The 16,225-nt window shown below is 42.2% G+C and overlaps 1 protein-coding gene across 1 annotated transcript; it reads right to left on the bottom strand.

Annotated features, from left to right (window-relative positions):
• Positions 1-2,100: 2,100 nt before the first annotated feature.
• Positions 2,101-14,080, bottom strand: LOC132379827 (interferon-induced protein with tetratricopeptide repeats 1-like). Its single transcript, XM_059948106.1, has 4 exons — positions 13,947-14,080; positions 12,788-12,886; positions 10,590-10,769; positions 2,101-3,535 (listed from the first exon to the last, which is right to left on the bottom strand). The coding sequence occupies exons 1-4, from the start codon at positions 14,078-14,080 to the stop codon at positions 2,101-2,103; spliced, it is 1,848 nt and encodes a 615-aa protein (XP_059804089.1).
• Positions 14,081-16,225: the final 2,145 nt, after the last annotated feature.

Raw genomic sequence — 16,225 nt, 5'->3', positions numbered from 1 at the left:
ACAACAGCCTGCCCCTTTGTGGAAGTTGAGGCAAGGCAAGGATCAACAACATGTCCAGGCACAGATAGATTGTAGATAGGTGCAGACAGCTTAGGCAAGAAAGGTAACTGATAATGTAGCTTCCTTTTTCGCTGCTGAGAACTGGATCCATTTTGGCTGGCAGAGATGAGGTAAGAATTTAACAGAAGTATTCAAGGAGTACACAGCAACTAAGGAATAATTGTGTTAGTAAATTCAAAGTATTATCAATTGTTAGATGGTATTTTCTATGGACTTTAAACACCTGTACTATGAATGGTTATTGATTTTGCAAGGAAGAAATTCAAACATACACAGCTTCAAGAAATCAACACACATAAAATGCTGCAGGAACTCCGCAGGTCAGGCAGCATCCATGGAAATGCATAAACAGTCAACGTTTCTGACTGAGACCCTTCTTCATGACTGGAAAGGAAAGGGGAAGGCATTAGTTTAAAAAAGAAGTGAGGAAAAGGGGAACATTGAGAAGGTGATGAGTGAACATGAATCCAGAAATGTAGGAAAGGTAAAGGGCAGGAGAGTAAGCAACCCAATCGGATTGGAGAGTGAACCATAGGAGAAAGGGGAGGAGGAAGGGACTCAGGCAGAAGTGATAGGCAGGTGAGAAGAGTGGGGAATGGAAGAAAATGGAAGGGGAAGGGAATTTTTTCTCCCTGGAGGGAAATACTGATGTTCATGCCATCAGTTTGGAGGCTGCACAGACAGAATGTAAGATGTTGCTCCTCCATCCTGAGTGTGGCCTCAAGAAGAGAACATGGACTGAGATGTCACAATGGGAATGGCAATCAGAATTAAAATGTTTTGCCACTGGATATGGGCAACATCTGTACCTGCTAGTCAATTCTGTATAAAAATGACATTCCTCTGTTCAGATTTTAGAACAGTGTGGTGACAGGAGACACACTTTTCTCCTTGTGCACAAGTAAAATGAGGAAACTCGCGCATTCACTTGGAGGAACAGACAGCAATGGAATGGAACTCTGAACTCTGATGCCCCAGCTGTGCTAACCACTATGCTACCGTAGTGACTGAGGAACAAGTGTCCAGTTAATTGGCAACGACACCTTCTCTCTTTGAAATTTCAAATGATTGATCCCGAGCTGGTGATCATATGCTCTCTTTTCTCCTTTCTGCATCTCTCTTCTCATTCTTCCCCAACCCTGAAAATTTTGTGGGACAATTAACAAAAAACCGTATCTGATTTCCATTGTTTAATTATAGGGTTATTTTCTTATCAGCAGCGAAGCCCATGCACATCACAGGAATGTCTTTTGGCTATCACTATACCAACACCGTTGTTCAGGTCAAAGGAATGATCCTTGCACGATACCCTTCCATCTTCTTGTTCTGTTTTGAGTCCATTGGCACACACATTCTTGTTTGGAGTTTTGCAGATATATTTTCCTGGGTTGTTATCTATAATGAATGAAAACTTTCATCCTTTTTTGTTACGTATTATCTTTTTGAAACCCCATGAATTATTCCCAAAACCATTCCAATGCCACTCGCCAAACATTCCCTCTTCCAAACCATTCCTCCACCGCTCTGAGCAGGTTGGAATCATGCAGTTAAGGATTTGTTGCTCTCGCCCTTTCGATTGAGTCAGGACAAGACCAACCTCTGGTTTGAGGTTTTAATTACCTGACATATCTAGAGAGGATATTTTACAATGATCCTTAATATACGATCGCACACAAAATTCATTCCAGAGTTAAACATCAAAATATACATGAAAAGTAAAATACTGTACATTCAATGGTTGATAGGTCAAACAAACCAATGGGGAAAAATGTTTGATTTCTCACTTAACTCCACTTGCTGCATTATTCCCAGTCACATTTTTCCAGAGTCCAGAGAAGCGAAACTTGAAAAGGGTACTTGAGGAATTAACATTTCTTAAAGAAATACAATAATTGGGTATAGTTACAGCAAGACCATTTTTACAAATTAGACACTAATGAGTAGGAGAAGGTGCTAAGAGATATAACTAGTACAGCAACACCCCACAAAACCTATCCTCAAATCAGATGGAAATGCAACTTTTAAACATCCCAGTGGTGCTCAGATACGTAACTGAAAAAGAGCACTCACGTATTCCTCATTGCCAGGATCAAACTTCAGGGCTTTCTCAAAGTATTTAATTGCTCTACCCTTGATCCCATCCAGTTGATACAGAAATGCTTTGACACCAAGAGCCTTGCTGTCATGTGCATTTACAAGAAGCTTCCTCTCTACCCACTCTTCCAAATTCGTTCGACATGTTTGCCGTTCTATTGAGTTATAATCAATTTTCACTCCTTTCAGGAAGAGGCAAACAGCATTTGTTTCAGATCTTTTCTGGTGCAGTTCAAATAACCCAGCTTCCAGACAAATGCTCTGCATATTCTCTGGACGAATGTCCACTAACTCCACCAATCTACGGTAAGTCTCCTCTGCTCTGGAATATTCCCCACTAGTTATGCAGATGTCTGCAAAGTCCAGTTGTGCTTTAATAAATGACCTTCGACGGTGATCAAAAGCTTTTTCAAAATGATACTTGCATAGATTGATCAACTCAGCTTTCTGATGAAATACAGGATTGCGAGGATATTTGCAACGAGTGTAGTTCAGCTTACTTCTGTAGCACAATCCAAGTTGGTGGTGTAAGAAACAAGAGTGTGGAGTTAATCCTAATGCTTGTTTCAAGAGCTCGATTGCTTTCTCCACAGATCCCTTTTTTCTATAAAATTTTGCAGCATAACGAAGCACATATGACAGATCTGGGGTCTTCTGCAATGCTTGTTCAACTAATTCATTTGCTTTCTCATTTTGCCTTAACCTCTGTAGTTTTAGAGCCAACAGCACCATGGCCACAGCATCATCTGGATCAAGTTCCAGTACTCGTCGGAAATACTTCACTGACCGACTCTGATCCCGACTCTCTGGGGTTCCAGATATTGATTCCAGACGAGAAAGTGCGGTTGCATATCCCATTATCCACTCAGTGTTGTCAGGATCTTGCTCCAGAGCCTTTGCAAAGCATTCCTTTGCCTCCTCATAGTATTCAGCAGCAGAATTCAACAGTGACCATCCCTTCTCCCCGTACACCTCGGGTATCATTGCTGTATAGCGAGGGCCATCACTGAGCGGTTTACAGATCATCTCCAGCTTGTCGAGATAGGACTGGGCCTCGGTCAGCTGTCCCATGTGGTAATGCACCCAGGCAAAGTTTCCATATGTGATAATGCTTCTTCTTTCAAATTCATCTTTGTGGTTCTCCCTCAGAATCTTTTCACCTTCCTTTAAATTTTGAATTGCTTCTTCACAATTGCCTTGCAGACAATTTAAAAAAGCGAGTTGGTTGTAGGATTGCGCTTTATACTTCAAATTCATATCGATAGAATCATGCAATCTGAATATCACATCTTCCACGTCAATAGTTTCCTTCTGTGGCCTCCATGTGAAGTGACACTGCAGCTGATCGAGCTTCTCTTTCAATAAATCTCCCGGTGTGTTGCTGCAAGAGAGAAAAAACGGAATCATGAATTCCATCTCAGATCACTTGATGCAGGTCTGACCTGCAATCCCGTGAATAGCAGAGTTACTAACTGTATGAAAGCTGCCTTTTAATGAATTTTTCTATAATTATGGCATTTAAAACCTGGAAATGCTCGGCCTTCAGTCTGGTTCTGAGGAAGAAGAATCTATTAATGTTTCAGATCAGTAACCCAATATTCATGTAATGAAGATGGAAATGAGTCTCCTGAACAGCCAAGGCAGCTGATCTGTTGCTTTGTTACACTGATGCTGGACTTGGTTTTATTACCGGACATCGAGCTCTCCCACTATTGCAGACTTTCGTTTTTTACCAGCAGCCTGAGTGTAGCTCCAGATCTCGGTACAGAGAAGTGGTGCTTTTCCCCAGACAGCCACCAGTACTCAGACTCAATGTCCAGAAGATTGAGAACTTCAATAACATTAGTGAGATAAAGCTGTTTTGTGAAGCCCACTGAAGTCTGGCAATTTACGAGTTACCAGACCAGTTCACAGAACAATTGCATGAGCAACGTCCCCGGTCATGCTGCACATTTCTGAAAGAACATAGACCAGCATCGAACATAGAACATGTTGTGCCGACCTTTAACCCTACTCTGAGATCAACTCTGCTTCCTGCTTCCTCCCAAAGGAGATGAATTTGCCGCACCATGGATGCATCTCCTCCATTCTGTCCTGAACGCCGCTAGGGGCTGGAAATTATGACAGTTTAGAGTAGCATGTTCCTCTGGTGTATTACCTCAGTACTGAATGCACCCCGTAGGCTCCAACATGCTCAAATCTACGCCTCTGTAGTGTATGGCAGAGTTGAGTCAACTCCTATGTTTAAAGATTGAAGATTAAAGATTGGCTGTCCTTGTCACATATACATCAAAACATACATTGAATTGTATTGTTTGGCATCAAATCAGATCAGAAAGAATTATGCAGGGCAGCCGACAAGTGTGTCACCATGTTTCCGGCACCAACATGAAGTACACGTCCACACTGATCATTTTCACAAGCACTGTCCCTATTTTTCTCTGCCTTGTAATTTCAAGTACCCACAAAATAACAAACCAAAAAGAGCCCAATTAAAGAAAAACAATAAAGAGAAACACCCGATGTACAAGGGAATAAAAAAACACAAATTGTGCAATAATTCAAGCTAATGACAACATTCCAAACCAAAATGAGTCCTTAGATCCGAACCCTGGACCAGCCTGGAGTAGGCCCAAAGCCTCACTTATCAGTTTAGCACATTAGCGATCAGGGAGCATAGCAGCAGGGCCTGTCTTCATAGCCTCAGTCTGAAACATCGACTGTTTACTCTTTTCCATAGATGCTGCCTGACCTGCTGAGTTCCTCCAGTATTTTGTGCACATTCCTTTGATTTCCAGCATCCCTTCCTGAAATGGCTCCCTTCCTGTTTACGTCAGGACTCCTGATGAAGGTTTATTGCCGTCAACTGTTTCATCTCTTCATCTGCAGAGATCCTCCAGCATTCTGTGTGTATTACCTCCAACAACTAAATTGCTGTCCCGTGAGTGCCAGTTGTTTTGACAGGAAGTGTTCAGATAAAGAATGTGCTTTCATGATACATGACATTCTGCAGAATAACACACACAAAGTGCTAGAGAAACTCAGCAGGTCAGACAGAGTGATTTCTCTGTGGACTTTATCAAATCTTTTATTGTAATCGCCAACATCTAGGTAAGTATCAGCCTTTCTACATAACCTGTCTTCAGAATTAGTGCTTTCAGGACCAGCCTCATTCGAAAGAGTCTCCAAGCTCAGAGTCTGATGTTTAAAATATCGTGCCCAGAATAAACCCGAGAATTCAACCATAGTAAATTATTGAGAGATTTAAACAGAAGTAGCACAGCAAATATAGATTCCAACATCCCTTGAGGTTAAGGCTATGTTTCTGTTTGTCACGTCAGCTATTTGTCTGCTGTGTGTCATAATTTCCCTGGATTTCTCTGCTCTTTCACCAGTATCCATATTTTTGAAAGCACACTCCGGTTTACTCAGTTTTTCCCACTCACCTTTTTACCAATGATCCTTTTCCGCATTTAATCCCCATCTGCTCAGCTCACTATACCTCTCAGTGACAGCTGTAAACTTTAGTCTCTCAGTCACCGTTCCTGCATTTCCCTGAATGCATCCGACTGGGAAACGTCAGTCCCCACTGCGGAACTTAAAAATCATGTCATCTATTCGGAGGATATGCTCCTTCACGTAATTTTCGCTTTCCACACTCCCAATCAGCTCCCTATCCTTAAGTGACTTAGCACCACAGACCTTGTTTCAAATATTCTCACATCCTGGGATATCAAACTGAGTGCTCACATACTGTGGGCTCATCCCTCTCCAGTGGTCACTGATCCCAGGATCAAGCTAAAGTTCCCAGATCACAAACCTGGGATCAGATCCAAAATCCTTATGCTGAATGACCACCAGCACCTTTTCTGGCCTCCATGTCCAGAAACAGGTCACATTAAATCTACCAGATCCAAATATCCATGCGAATGTCACTGTCAAATATCCTAGAATTTGTAAACGTTCTGTAAAGTGAAGATGTGACTCACCTCATGATGCTGTGCAGAATTCCAGCTGCACCTCAGGTGGCTGGTTAGCTGAGTAACTCTGCAAGGTGTTGTTCTAGTTGCTTATTTAGTTTCTAGGTGGAGCTAAAAACTACCAAAATATTTGTCTCATTGTGGATCACGAAAGCAAAGCTGAAGAAGTCAAATGTTTTCTCCCTGGAAGTTATTTGTGTCATGAAGAAGTTTCCATGTTCAAAGTGTCAGGGGGCAGAAGTGAGTCTATTTGCTATTTCTAAGGTGAGGGTTCTTGGGAAGCTGGAAGGTCTGGAGATAGATAGTCACCCGGACAAGGTGGACTACGCGCCAGGGCTCTTAGAGAACTAGACGAAGCAATAGTGTAGGCCTTAGTTCTGATCTTTCAAGAATCACTAGATTCTGGAATAGTTCTGGAGGACTGTAAAATTGAAAACATCATTCCACTCTTTAAGAATGAAGGGAGGCAGAAGAAAAGAAATTATAGGCCAGATAGCCTGACCTCACTATTATTGATGATGTTTCAGTGTACTTGGAAGCACGGGACAAAATAGGTCAAAGTCAGCATGGAATGCACAAAATGCTGGTGGAACGCAGCAGGCCAGACAGCATCAATAGGAAGAAGCACTGTTGACGTTTCAGACTGAGACCCTTCGTCAGTACTAACTGGGAGACCATTTTGCTGAACACCTACGCTCTGTCTGCCAGAGAAAGCAGGATCTCCCAGTGGCCACACATCTTAATTCCACATCCCATTCCCATTCTGATATGTCTATCCATGGCCTCCTCCATTGTCAAAATGAAGCCACACTCAGGTTGGAGGAACAACACCATATACTGGCTGGGTAGCCTCCAACCTAATGGCATGAACATTGACTTCTCTAACTTCCATTAATGCTTCTCCCCTTCTTACCCCAACCCTGATGTATTTAGTTTTCTTTCCCCCCACTCTTCTTTTCCCTCTCTCTGCCCATCACTCTGCCTGTTCTCCATCTCCCTCTGGTGCTCCCCTCCCCCTTTCTTTCTCTCTAGGCCTCCGGCCCCAGGATCCTTTCCCTCTCCAGCTCTGTATCCCTTTTGCCAATCACCTTTCTAGCTCTTAGCTTCACCCCATCCACTCTGGCCTTCTCCTATCATTTTGCATTTCCCCTTCCCCTTCCTACTTTCAAATCTCTTACTATCTTTCCTTTCAGTTAGTCCTGGCGAAGAGTCTCGGCCCGAAACGTCGACAGTGCTTCTCCCTTTAGATGCTGCCTGGCCTGCTGGGTTCCACCAGCGTTTTAAGTGTTGTTTGAATTTCCAGCATCTGCAGATTTCCTCTTGTTTGCAAAGTCAGCATGGTTTCCTTAAGGGGAAAACTTGCTTGACAAGTCTGTTGGAATTCTTTGAAGAAATAACTGGCAGGATAGACAAAATCAGTGGATATTGTTTACTTGGTTTTTCAGAAATCCTTTGACAAGGTACTGCACATGAAGCTGCTTAGAAAGTTAAGAAACCATGGTCTTACAGGAAAGATTCTAGCATGGATATACATAATATTGGCTGACTGGAAAGAGGCAAAGATTGGGAATAAATCAGGCCTTTTCTGGTTGGGTGCCAATGACAAGTGATGTTCTTTTCACAGAATATGTCAATGATTTGATGACAGAATTGATGGCCTTGTGGCCATGTTTGCAGACAGTCTGGAGATAGGCAGTGGGGCAGATTGTGGTAAGGAAGCAGGGAGTTTGTAGAAGGACTTAGGCAGATTGGAAGAATGGATGAAGAAGTAGCAGATGGAATATAGTGTAGGGAAGTTATGGTCATGTATACTATTTTCTAAATGGAGAGAAAATTCAAAAATCTGGGTAGTAAAGGGACTTGGGAGCCCTTGTGTAGGATTCCCTAAAGGTTAACTTGCAGGTTGAGATGGTAGTGAGGAAGGCAGATGCAATGTTAGTATTCATTTCAAGGGGACTAAAATGTTAAAGCAAGTACTGTATGTAATGCTGATGCTTTTATAAAGCATTGGTCAGACCACACTTGGGGAACTGTGAGCAGTATTCTGCCTTTTATCTATGAAAAGATATTCCGACATTGGAGAGTCTCCAAAAGAGGTTCATGAGAATCACTCAAGGAATAAAAGGTTAGCATATGTGGAGCTTTTGATGGCCCTGGGCCTCTACCTTCTGCAGTTTAGTTGATGAGGTAGGGGAATCTCATTGAAACCTATCGAATACTGAAAGGTCTGGATGGATCAGATGTAGGGGGAAAGTTTCCTATTGTAGGGGAGTTACGGACAAGAGGGCACAATTGTGACTGTGATCAAAGTGACCAGAGAAACACCGAAGCTGGTGATATAAAAGTCTTTGTTCAGAACAACAAGCTGGAATCATTCTGGAGTCAATCTCGGTAGGGGCTCACAAACCCAAAGATGCATTACATTTTTATACCCTTAAAATCAAATGTAACAGTGGTGTTTCATTACAGTTTCAACAGATAAAATGATATCAGTTACTTCAATATTTTGGGTTGACAATGCTTCCTTTGAATTACATATCTGCAGTGAAAAAATTCTGAATGTACAAATATCTTTGCTAATTGCAACCTTACTTGAAACTATTTACAATGCGGCAAATTACTTAACCCATAGTGAGTCCTGAAGTTGGAGGAGGGGTGTCCCATGAGAAAAGAGAAGGTCTCCACCTGAAAACACGGCTGCCTGACCTGTTAAATTCTTCCAGCACTTTGTGTGTGCTGACCTGGATTTCTAGAATGTGTGGAGCTCTCATGTGTTTGAGCCCATAGCTGCCTGGATTGCTGTAGGCCGATTAACACAACCCCATTGTTTTAACTTTTGGCTGACGCATATGCAAATATCTCACAGTCACCATTTTGGAAACCATGTCACTTTGTCTACGGGCAGCCTATGCTCCACAGAGGGTACAAAGGGTGCTTTAATTGTCAATTTACTGCTTTCAATTTGCAACTCACATGAAGAAATGAAGACTGGTTCTTATTTGTGCTTTTTGCATTAATTGCATGATTGCATGAAATAAATTGCATGAAGCTTTAGTGTGGCATTAGTGTGGCAGGTAAACCAATACTAAAATTGCTTGGAATGGAATTATTGAGAGCAAATAATGTAAAAGTCGGTATGTTTATAGTAAACAATCACAAGTGTAAACTAGAATATAGAACATTCCACATAATTGTGTCATAATTGTTGGACTTGCAATCAACAGCAGGTTAAATTAGACCCATGGTCTGGAAACGTGCAGTTGTGTTTACAAGCTAGTGCTACTGATCTAGCCATGGCATCAGATGTACCTGAAATAATGTCACTTCAACTCAGGTGGAAATTGGAGAACTGATGGGAGAAGGAAATACTGTAGACTGTATGGTCACAATATTCATCACAAAGCCTTCAGAAGATCACCAATGAAACATGAAGTAAATGTGTTTCTATTGATGTACTGCACAAAATATCAGTCAACTCTAATAGTGAAAAATGGTTGTGGAAAGACTTTCCACAGTCAGTGTATCCCCAGATCTGTTTGGGCACCTGGAGCCCAAGTAGAAGGCATAATTCAGAAAGAGCATTGAGATATTCTTCATTTCCAGGATCAAATTCCAAGGTATTTTCGAAGCATTCTACAGCCTCTTACTTCTCCACAGCCAGCTGGTGCACCATCCCAAGAATTCCAAAGTCTTTGCTGTTTCTTGGATTCCTCTGAATTTGTTTTCCTAAGATCTTTCTCAAGTTTCTGTTACAGAGCTTCCATTGTTTACTTCAATGATGGATTTTAAGTCCATCCAGAAAATAGTTTTGGTGGTGTAAGAAATACAGGCCTATTGCAATACTGAAAGCTCATGTTATTCGGTAAAACTTCACAGTATAGCGAAGCACATATGGCAGATCTGGGTCTTCCTCAATGCTTCTTCATCTAATCCATTTGCTTTCTCTGCTTCATTGAAGTTCTGCAGCTTTAGGGCCAACATAACTATGGTCACTGTGTCATCTGGGTCAAATTTCAGCACCCGTCGCAGATACTTCACTGGCTGACTCCGCTCCTGATTCTCTGAGACACAAGAAATAGTTTCCAGACAATAATGAGCAGTCATGTAGCCCATAGTCTATTCTACATTATCAGATTCTTCCTCCAGAGCCTTCTAAAAGTATTCTTTTGCCTTCTCGTAGTATTTAGCAGCAGAACTCAACAATGACCACCCCTCCTCCCCGTACACCTCGGGTATCATTGCTGTGTAGGGAGGGCCATCACTGAGCGGTTTACAGATCATCTCCAACTTGTTGAGATAGGACTGGGCCTCGGTCAGTTGTCCCATGTGGTAATGCACCCAGGCAAAGTTTCCATAGGTGATGACGCTTCTTCTTTCAAATTCCTCTGTTTGGTTCTCTCTCCAAATCTATATAGCTTCCTTTAAGTTTTGAATTGCTTCTGACATTTGCCTTACAGACAGTTTACAAAAGCAAGTTGGTTACAAAACTGCTCTTTATACTTCAAATTCATATGGTTAGAATCTTGCAGTCTGTATATCAGATCATCCAAGTCAATAGTTTCCTTCTGTGGCCTCCATGTGAAGTGACACTGCAGCTGATCGAGCTTCTCTTTCAATAAATCTCCCGGTGTGTTGCTGCAAGAGAGAGAAAACGTAATCATGAATTCCATCTCAGATCACTTGATGCAGGTCTGACCTGCAATCCCATGAATAGCAGACTTACTAACTGTGCAGCATTGCCTTTCAAAGATTTTTTTTTTTAATTATGGCATTGAAAACCTGGAAATGCTCAGCCTGTTCATCAGTAAAATGTTTTATCAGAGAACTTGCAAGTCACCTTAAGCTCTGTCAGTATGCAGGAAGCAGGAGTACAGTCAAATGATTTGACTAACCAAAATGATAGGCATTCCTTATTGTAGTGCAACACTACTCTAGTGTTTGGGACTTATAGTTCAACTGGTTATATGCTGGAGAAAATTGGGCAGGGTTTCCTTCAGTCAGACCTGGATAAATTCACCAACTGTAATTTGAAATGCATTGGGATGGGCTGTTTCTTGTTAACAGACAGCATCGTGCAGTTCCGTGAGTGTCTGCTCATAATCGGCCACTGGTTGTGTGGTGGACAAATTTGCCAAACGTATATTCCCTTTTGACTTGGTTTAGTTGCATTAATAGCTTTCTCAAATGGCCGTTTCCTCTTTGATTTTTGGATTCTGGCATGTTGCCAAAAACAGGTAGTAGCCCTTGTTTCCCAATTTCCCTTTTGAGAAAACAGGAATGTTACAGGATTTAGACAGATTAGGAGAATGGGCAAGGAAGTGGTAAATGAAATACAATGTTGGAAAATGCTGTGTCATGCAGTTTGGTTGAATAAAAAGCCAGTGCAGACTATTTTACAAATGGGGAGGAACTCGGAATATCTGGGATGCAGAGGGACTTGAGAGTCCTTGTGCAGAATACGATGAAGGTTAACATGCAGGCTGAGTTGTTGGTTGTGAAGGCAAATGCAAGGTTAGCATTCATTTCAAGAGGTCTAGAATATAAGAGCAGGGATGTGATGCTGAGTCTTTACAAGGCCCTGGAGAGGCCTCATCTTGAGTATTGTGAACAATTTTGTCTTCTTGTCTAAGAAAAGATGTGCTGGCACTGGAGAGGATTCAGCGGAGGTTTATAAGTATGATGTGGGGAATGAAATGGTTATCATATGAGGAACGGTTGATGGTTTTGTCCCATTTCCACCAGCATCCCAATTGGTTGACACAATATTCATAAGCTGAACAACATAGCCCCTTATCATTAGCTCAGACCCAATCATGCAAAAAACAGAACAGACTGCTCTTAGAGTACGGCTGAAATGAAACACCTACAGCATAGCGGTGAAAATCTTATCCAGAGCATTACATAAAATTTAAAACATTAATAACTATCTCAGTGAAGAATGTGCTGCAAAAATATACCATGTGAGACTAGTGAGACAAACTTATCCTCAGATCAAGCAGAAGCGAAAATCTTTCAAGTGTATTTCTGTTCCTCAATGGAAAGACATTCTCATGATCAAACTCCAAGGCCTTCTCAAACTATTCCATAGCTTGTTGCCATTCAGCTGGTATAGTCACCCTTTCATACCAAGAGCCTTACTATCATGTGGATACTTGCAAAGACTTTTGTCTGTCCTCCTCTCCAATTTATCATGACACTTGTTTTTATTCATTTGAGTCATATTCAACCTTCAGTCCTTAAAGGAATAGACTGATGGCATTTGATTCACACCTTCACTGGTGTGGTTCAAATGTCCCAGCATGTAGACATACTGTATTCTCTGCAAATTTACTGGATGAATGTCATCTAATTTCAAAAGATTACCATAGACCTCCTTCACTTTGGAATACTCTCCATTTCTTATACTTATAACTGCAAAATCCAGTTGTGGTTTAATAGCTGATATTGGACGATGCTCAAATGCCTTTCCAAAGTGATATTTGTATTAATTGAACAACTTTGCTTTCTGGCGAAATGCAGGATGGCAAGAGTTTCATTGAAGTTCTGCATGGCTTCTTTATTGTTTGCCTGCAGACAATTTACAAAAGCAAGTTGGGTTGTGACAAGTGGCTTGATAATTCACACCGAGATTTCTAGCATCTCGCAATCTGTACATCTCATCTTCCAAGTCAATGGTTCCCTTCTGAGGGCCCCACGTGAAGTGATACTGAAGCTGATCAAGCTTCTCTTTCAATAAATCTCTTTGTGTGTTGCTGCAAGTCAAGAAAATTCATGAAATTCATCACTTCATACATGATCATTTTTCTTCACATCATTACTTGTAACAAAGCCAAGAGTCCTCCAAACTTTAAACAACACATGAATAAATTTAAAGTTGTACATATATTGAGCTGAAATGGAAATTATTTTTATTTTATATTTACATTATTACCTATACATGAAGTTGTACACTCCATTATGTACACACATACATCTGCTCATTAATGCAAATATCCAATCGTCCAATCATGTGGTGGCAACTCAGTGATGGGCCAAGGGCCTATTTTTGTCTGTGTGATACTGAGATTGTCTGATGTCTGACTCTCACCAGTCTTGGTACTGCTGAGCATCCAAAATGGTACAGAAAGTGTTGCAGATACTTAACATCTAAGTAACAGCAGAAAGTACTAGATATGCTTATTTGTCTAAAGCTTTTGAAACAAGTGACTGGACTGCAATCAGAGTAAATGGCAGATAATTTTTTGCAATGAAAGCTTATTGGCCTGAAATAATAACTCTGCTTTTATTTCGACACAAGCAGCCTGATCTGCCTTTAATGATGTGCCTATGAATGCACAACCCCAACACTGTGCACCAGGTACAGTTACAGCAATGCATTTGGCATACTTCCATAATCAAGCTTCCGTGCAATGGTTAAAAAATAAATTTAAATACCTAAATTAATACAGTAAATTAAAAAATAAATTTTAATTTACAGTGTTCTGTACTTTATTATGTTCTTTAGAAAGAACGTTCTTTGAATTTCTTTCACAGCTTCAGATGGACTTTTAATATCAATGGAGCAGGGTGTCCGATGTTCTGATTTCCTGCTCGAACAGATTGACTGCAACTCCCTGATGCTGAATAGAAACTTATCCTAGAAAATGAAAGCAGTATTTTCCAAGAAGTGATGCCACTGAAACAACAATACAGGCTGATGCAGAGCTGCCTGGATCCAATAACAAGGAAGGCTAGCAGAGCATAAGTAATAAATCACTTCGCCCACCAGACCCAACCTGATTGGTTGATCGTTTCTCAGCCTACTTATCATACCTGTCAGTCATTGCAGACTGCCTTTTAACTATTTGTGTTTCCCTGCTTTTCCCCTTCCCAGAGTTCTGTGGAAGGAAGACAGAGAATTTGGTATCAGTGATGTTCTCAGAGCCAGCAAGGGCTTCTGGTTTCATGGATACAGCTTTGCAGGTCTCCAAGTTGAAATCTGGACTGAATGAAGAAGATGGTTGTAGCTTAAACCCCACACAACCCTAAACTATACTTCCAGGTGAGCCGACACTTCACCTGTGAGTCTTTTGAGTTTGTTTACTGTGTTGGGTGCTCCTACTGTGGCCACCTGTACATCGGTGAGACCCAACACAGATTGGGAGACTGATTCACTGAGTATTACGCTCTGTCTGCCAGAACATGCGGGATCTTCCAGTGGCCAGCCATTTTAATTCCACTGCCCATTCCAATTCTCATATGTCCATCCATGGCCTCCTCCACTGTCTTGACAAGGCCACACGGAAGTTGCCGGAATACCACCTTATATTCTATCTGGGTAGCCTCCATCGATTTCTCAAACTTCTGAGAATGCCCCCCAGCATCTCACCCTCTTCTCCATTTCCCATCCCCTTTCCCGTTTTTTTTTAAACTCATCTCAGCAAACAACTTCCCAGCTCTTTACTTCATCCCTCCCCTTCCAGGTTTCATCTCCCACCCAGTGGCCTTCACTCCCCTCCCCCCAACTTTTAAATCTACCCCTCAGGGGCTGGATCAGACAGGTTTTAATTGAGAGATGTGGAAAGTGGGTTTGATCTTCATGGTCTTGGGGAGCTGTATAGCACCAGGTTTACTTTCTTGAGGACCTTGAAAGGTGCAATGAACTTGGATGCCAAATTTCTAGACTCCTCCCGGAGAGAAAAGGCCTGAGTGGACAGCCAGACATTTTGCCCACACTGCAAAGCAGGACCGTCTTCTCCTTCAGCTTGCCTTGGATTCCACCTTCTGGGTAGAGACCAGCCAAGTCTCTCTTGCCCTGGTCCATTTCTGATTGTAGTGTTGGATGGGATCTTTGGCCACAGGAACCCCAACTTCAGCCTCCTGTTCTAGAAAGGGTGGCGGAGTATAGCCAAACCAGCAGTTGAACAGTGACGTCCCCTGCCCTGAATGCTGTAAGGTGTTAGGGTGACCTCTGCCCACACCAAATGGTCGCACCACTCGCCAGGTTTTTCTGAGGCCAGGCATCTTAGGTTTCATTCAAAATCCATGCCCCGAATGCTGTAATTTGCTGAGTTACTTGGGAATCTTAGTTTGGAAAAAGAGTAATGATGTGATGCTGAGTCCTTCTAGGGCAACAGTCAGAATGCTTTTGGAGTATTGTGAGCAGTTTTGGACCCCATGTCTAGGAATAGATGTGCTGGCATTGGAGAGTGTTCAGAGGGGATTTATTTATACCAGGAATGAAAGGGTTAATATATGAAAAGTTTCTAATGGATCTGGGCCTGTACGTGCTGGAATTTGGATGCAGGGAGAATCTCACTGAAAACAATTGAGTATTGAAAGGCCCAGAAACCATGGACCAGGAGGGGATGTTTCCAAGAGTGGGAGAGCCCTGGACCAGATGTCATTATTGCAGAAGAGGAGGATCCAAATTTGAGACAGTTAATCAATTGTCTATTATAAATCTGCTGCCTCCCTCCCCTTTCTCAATCTCACCATCTCTATCTCTGGAGACGGCTTATCTATGATAAACCTATCGACTCTCACAGTTACCTGGACTAACACTCTTGCCACCCTATAACTTGTCAAAACACCATCCCTTCACTCAATTCCTCCATCTCCACTGCATCTGCTCTCAGACTGAGGCTTTTCATTCTGTAACGAAGGAGATGTCCTCATTTATCAAAGAAAGTGGCTTCACTTCCTCCACCATCAACGTAGACCTCAACCTCGTCTCTTCCATTTCCCGCATATCTGCTCATACCCCATCCTCCCGCCAGCCTCCCAGAGTTAGGGTTCCTCTTGTCCTCACCTACTATCCAACCAGCCTCTGCGTCCAGCACATAATTCTATGGAATTTCAACCGTCTCTCTCGGGATCCCACCACCGGTCAAACCTTTCCCTCAACCCCACTTTCTGCTTTCCACAGTGTACAAACCCAGCTTGACTCCTTGTCCATTCGACTCTCCCCACTGATCTCCCTCCTATCATTTATCCATGCAAGGGGAACAAGTACTACACCTCCACCTGCACCTCCTCCCTCACTACCATTCAGGGCCCCAAACAGTCCTTACAGGTGAGGCGATACTTCATCTGTGAGTCTGCTGGGGTCA

This window comes from Hypanus sabinus, chromosome 22 (genome assembly GCF_030144855.1).
Source record: "Hypanus sabinus isolate sHypSab1 chromosome 22, sHypSab1.hap1, whole genome shotgun sequence".
Taxonomy (NCBI): domain Eukaryota; kingdom Metazoa; phylum Chordata; class Chondrichthyes; order Myliobatiformes; family Dasyatidae; genus Hypanus; species Hypanus sabinus.
The sequence above is the reverse complement of the archived record's forward strand: the minus strand, read 5'-3'. Positions and strand labels throughout refer to the sequence as shown.

Excerpts from the sequence above, each read along its gene's own strand:
- LOC132379827 (XM_059948106.1), bottom strand. The coding sequence starts at position 14,080 with ATGAAACCAGAAGCCCTTGCTGGCTCTGAGAACATCACTGATACCAAA. Across the intron at positions 12,887-13,946 it reads CAGTCTGCAATGACTGACAG|CAACACACAAAGAGATTTAT; the intron begins GTATGATAAGTA and ends CTTGACTTGCAG. Across the intron at positions 3,536-10,589 it reads CTTGCTTTTGTAAACTGTCT|CAACACACCGGGAGATTTAT; the intron begins GTAAGGCAAATG and ends TCTCTCTTGCAG.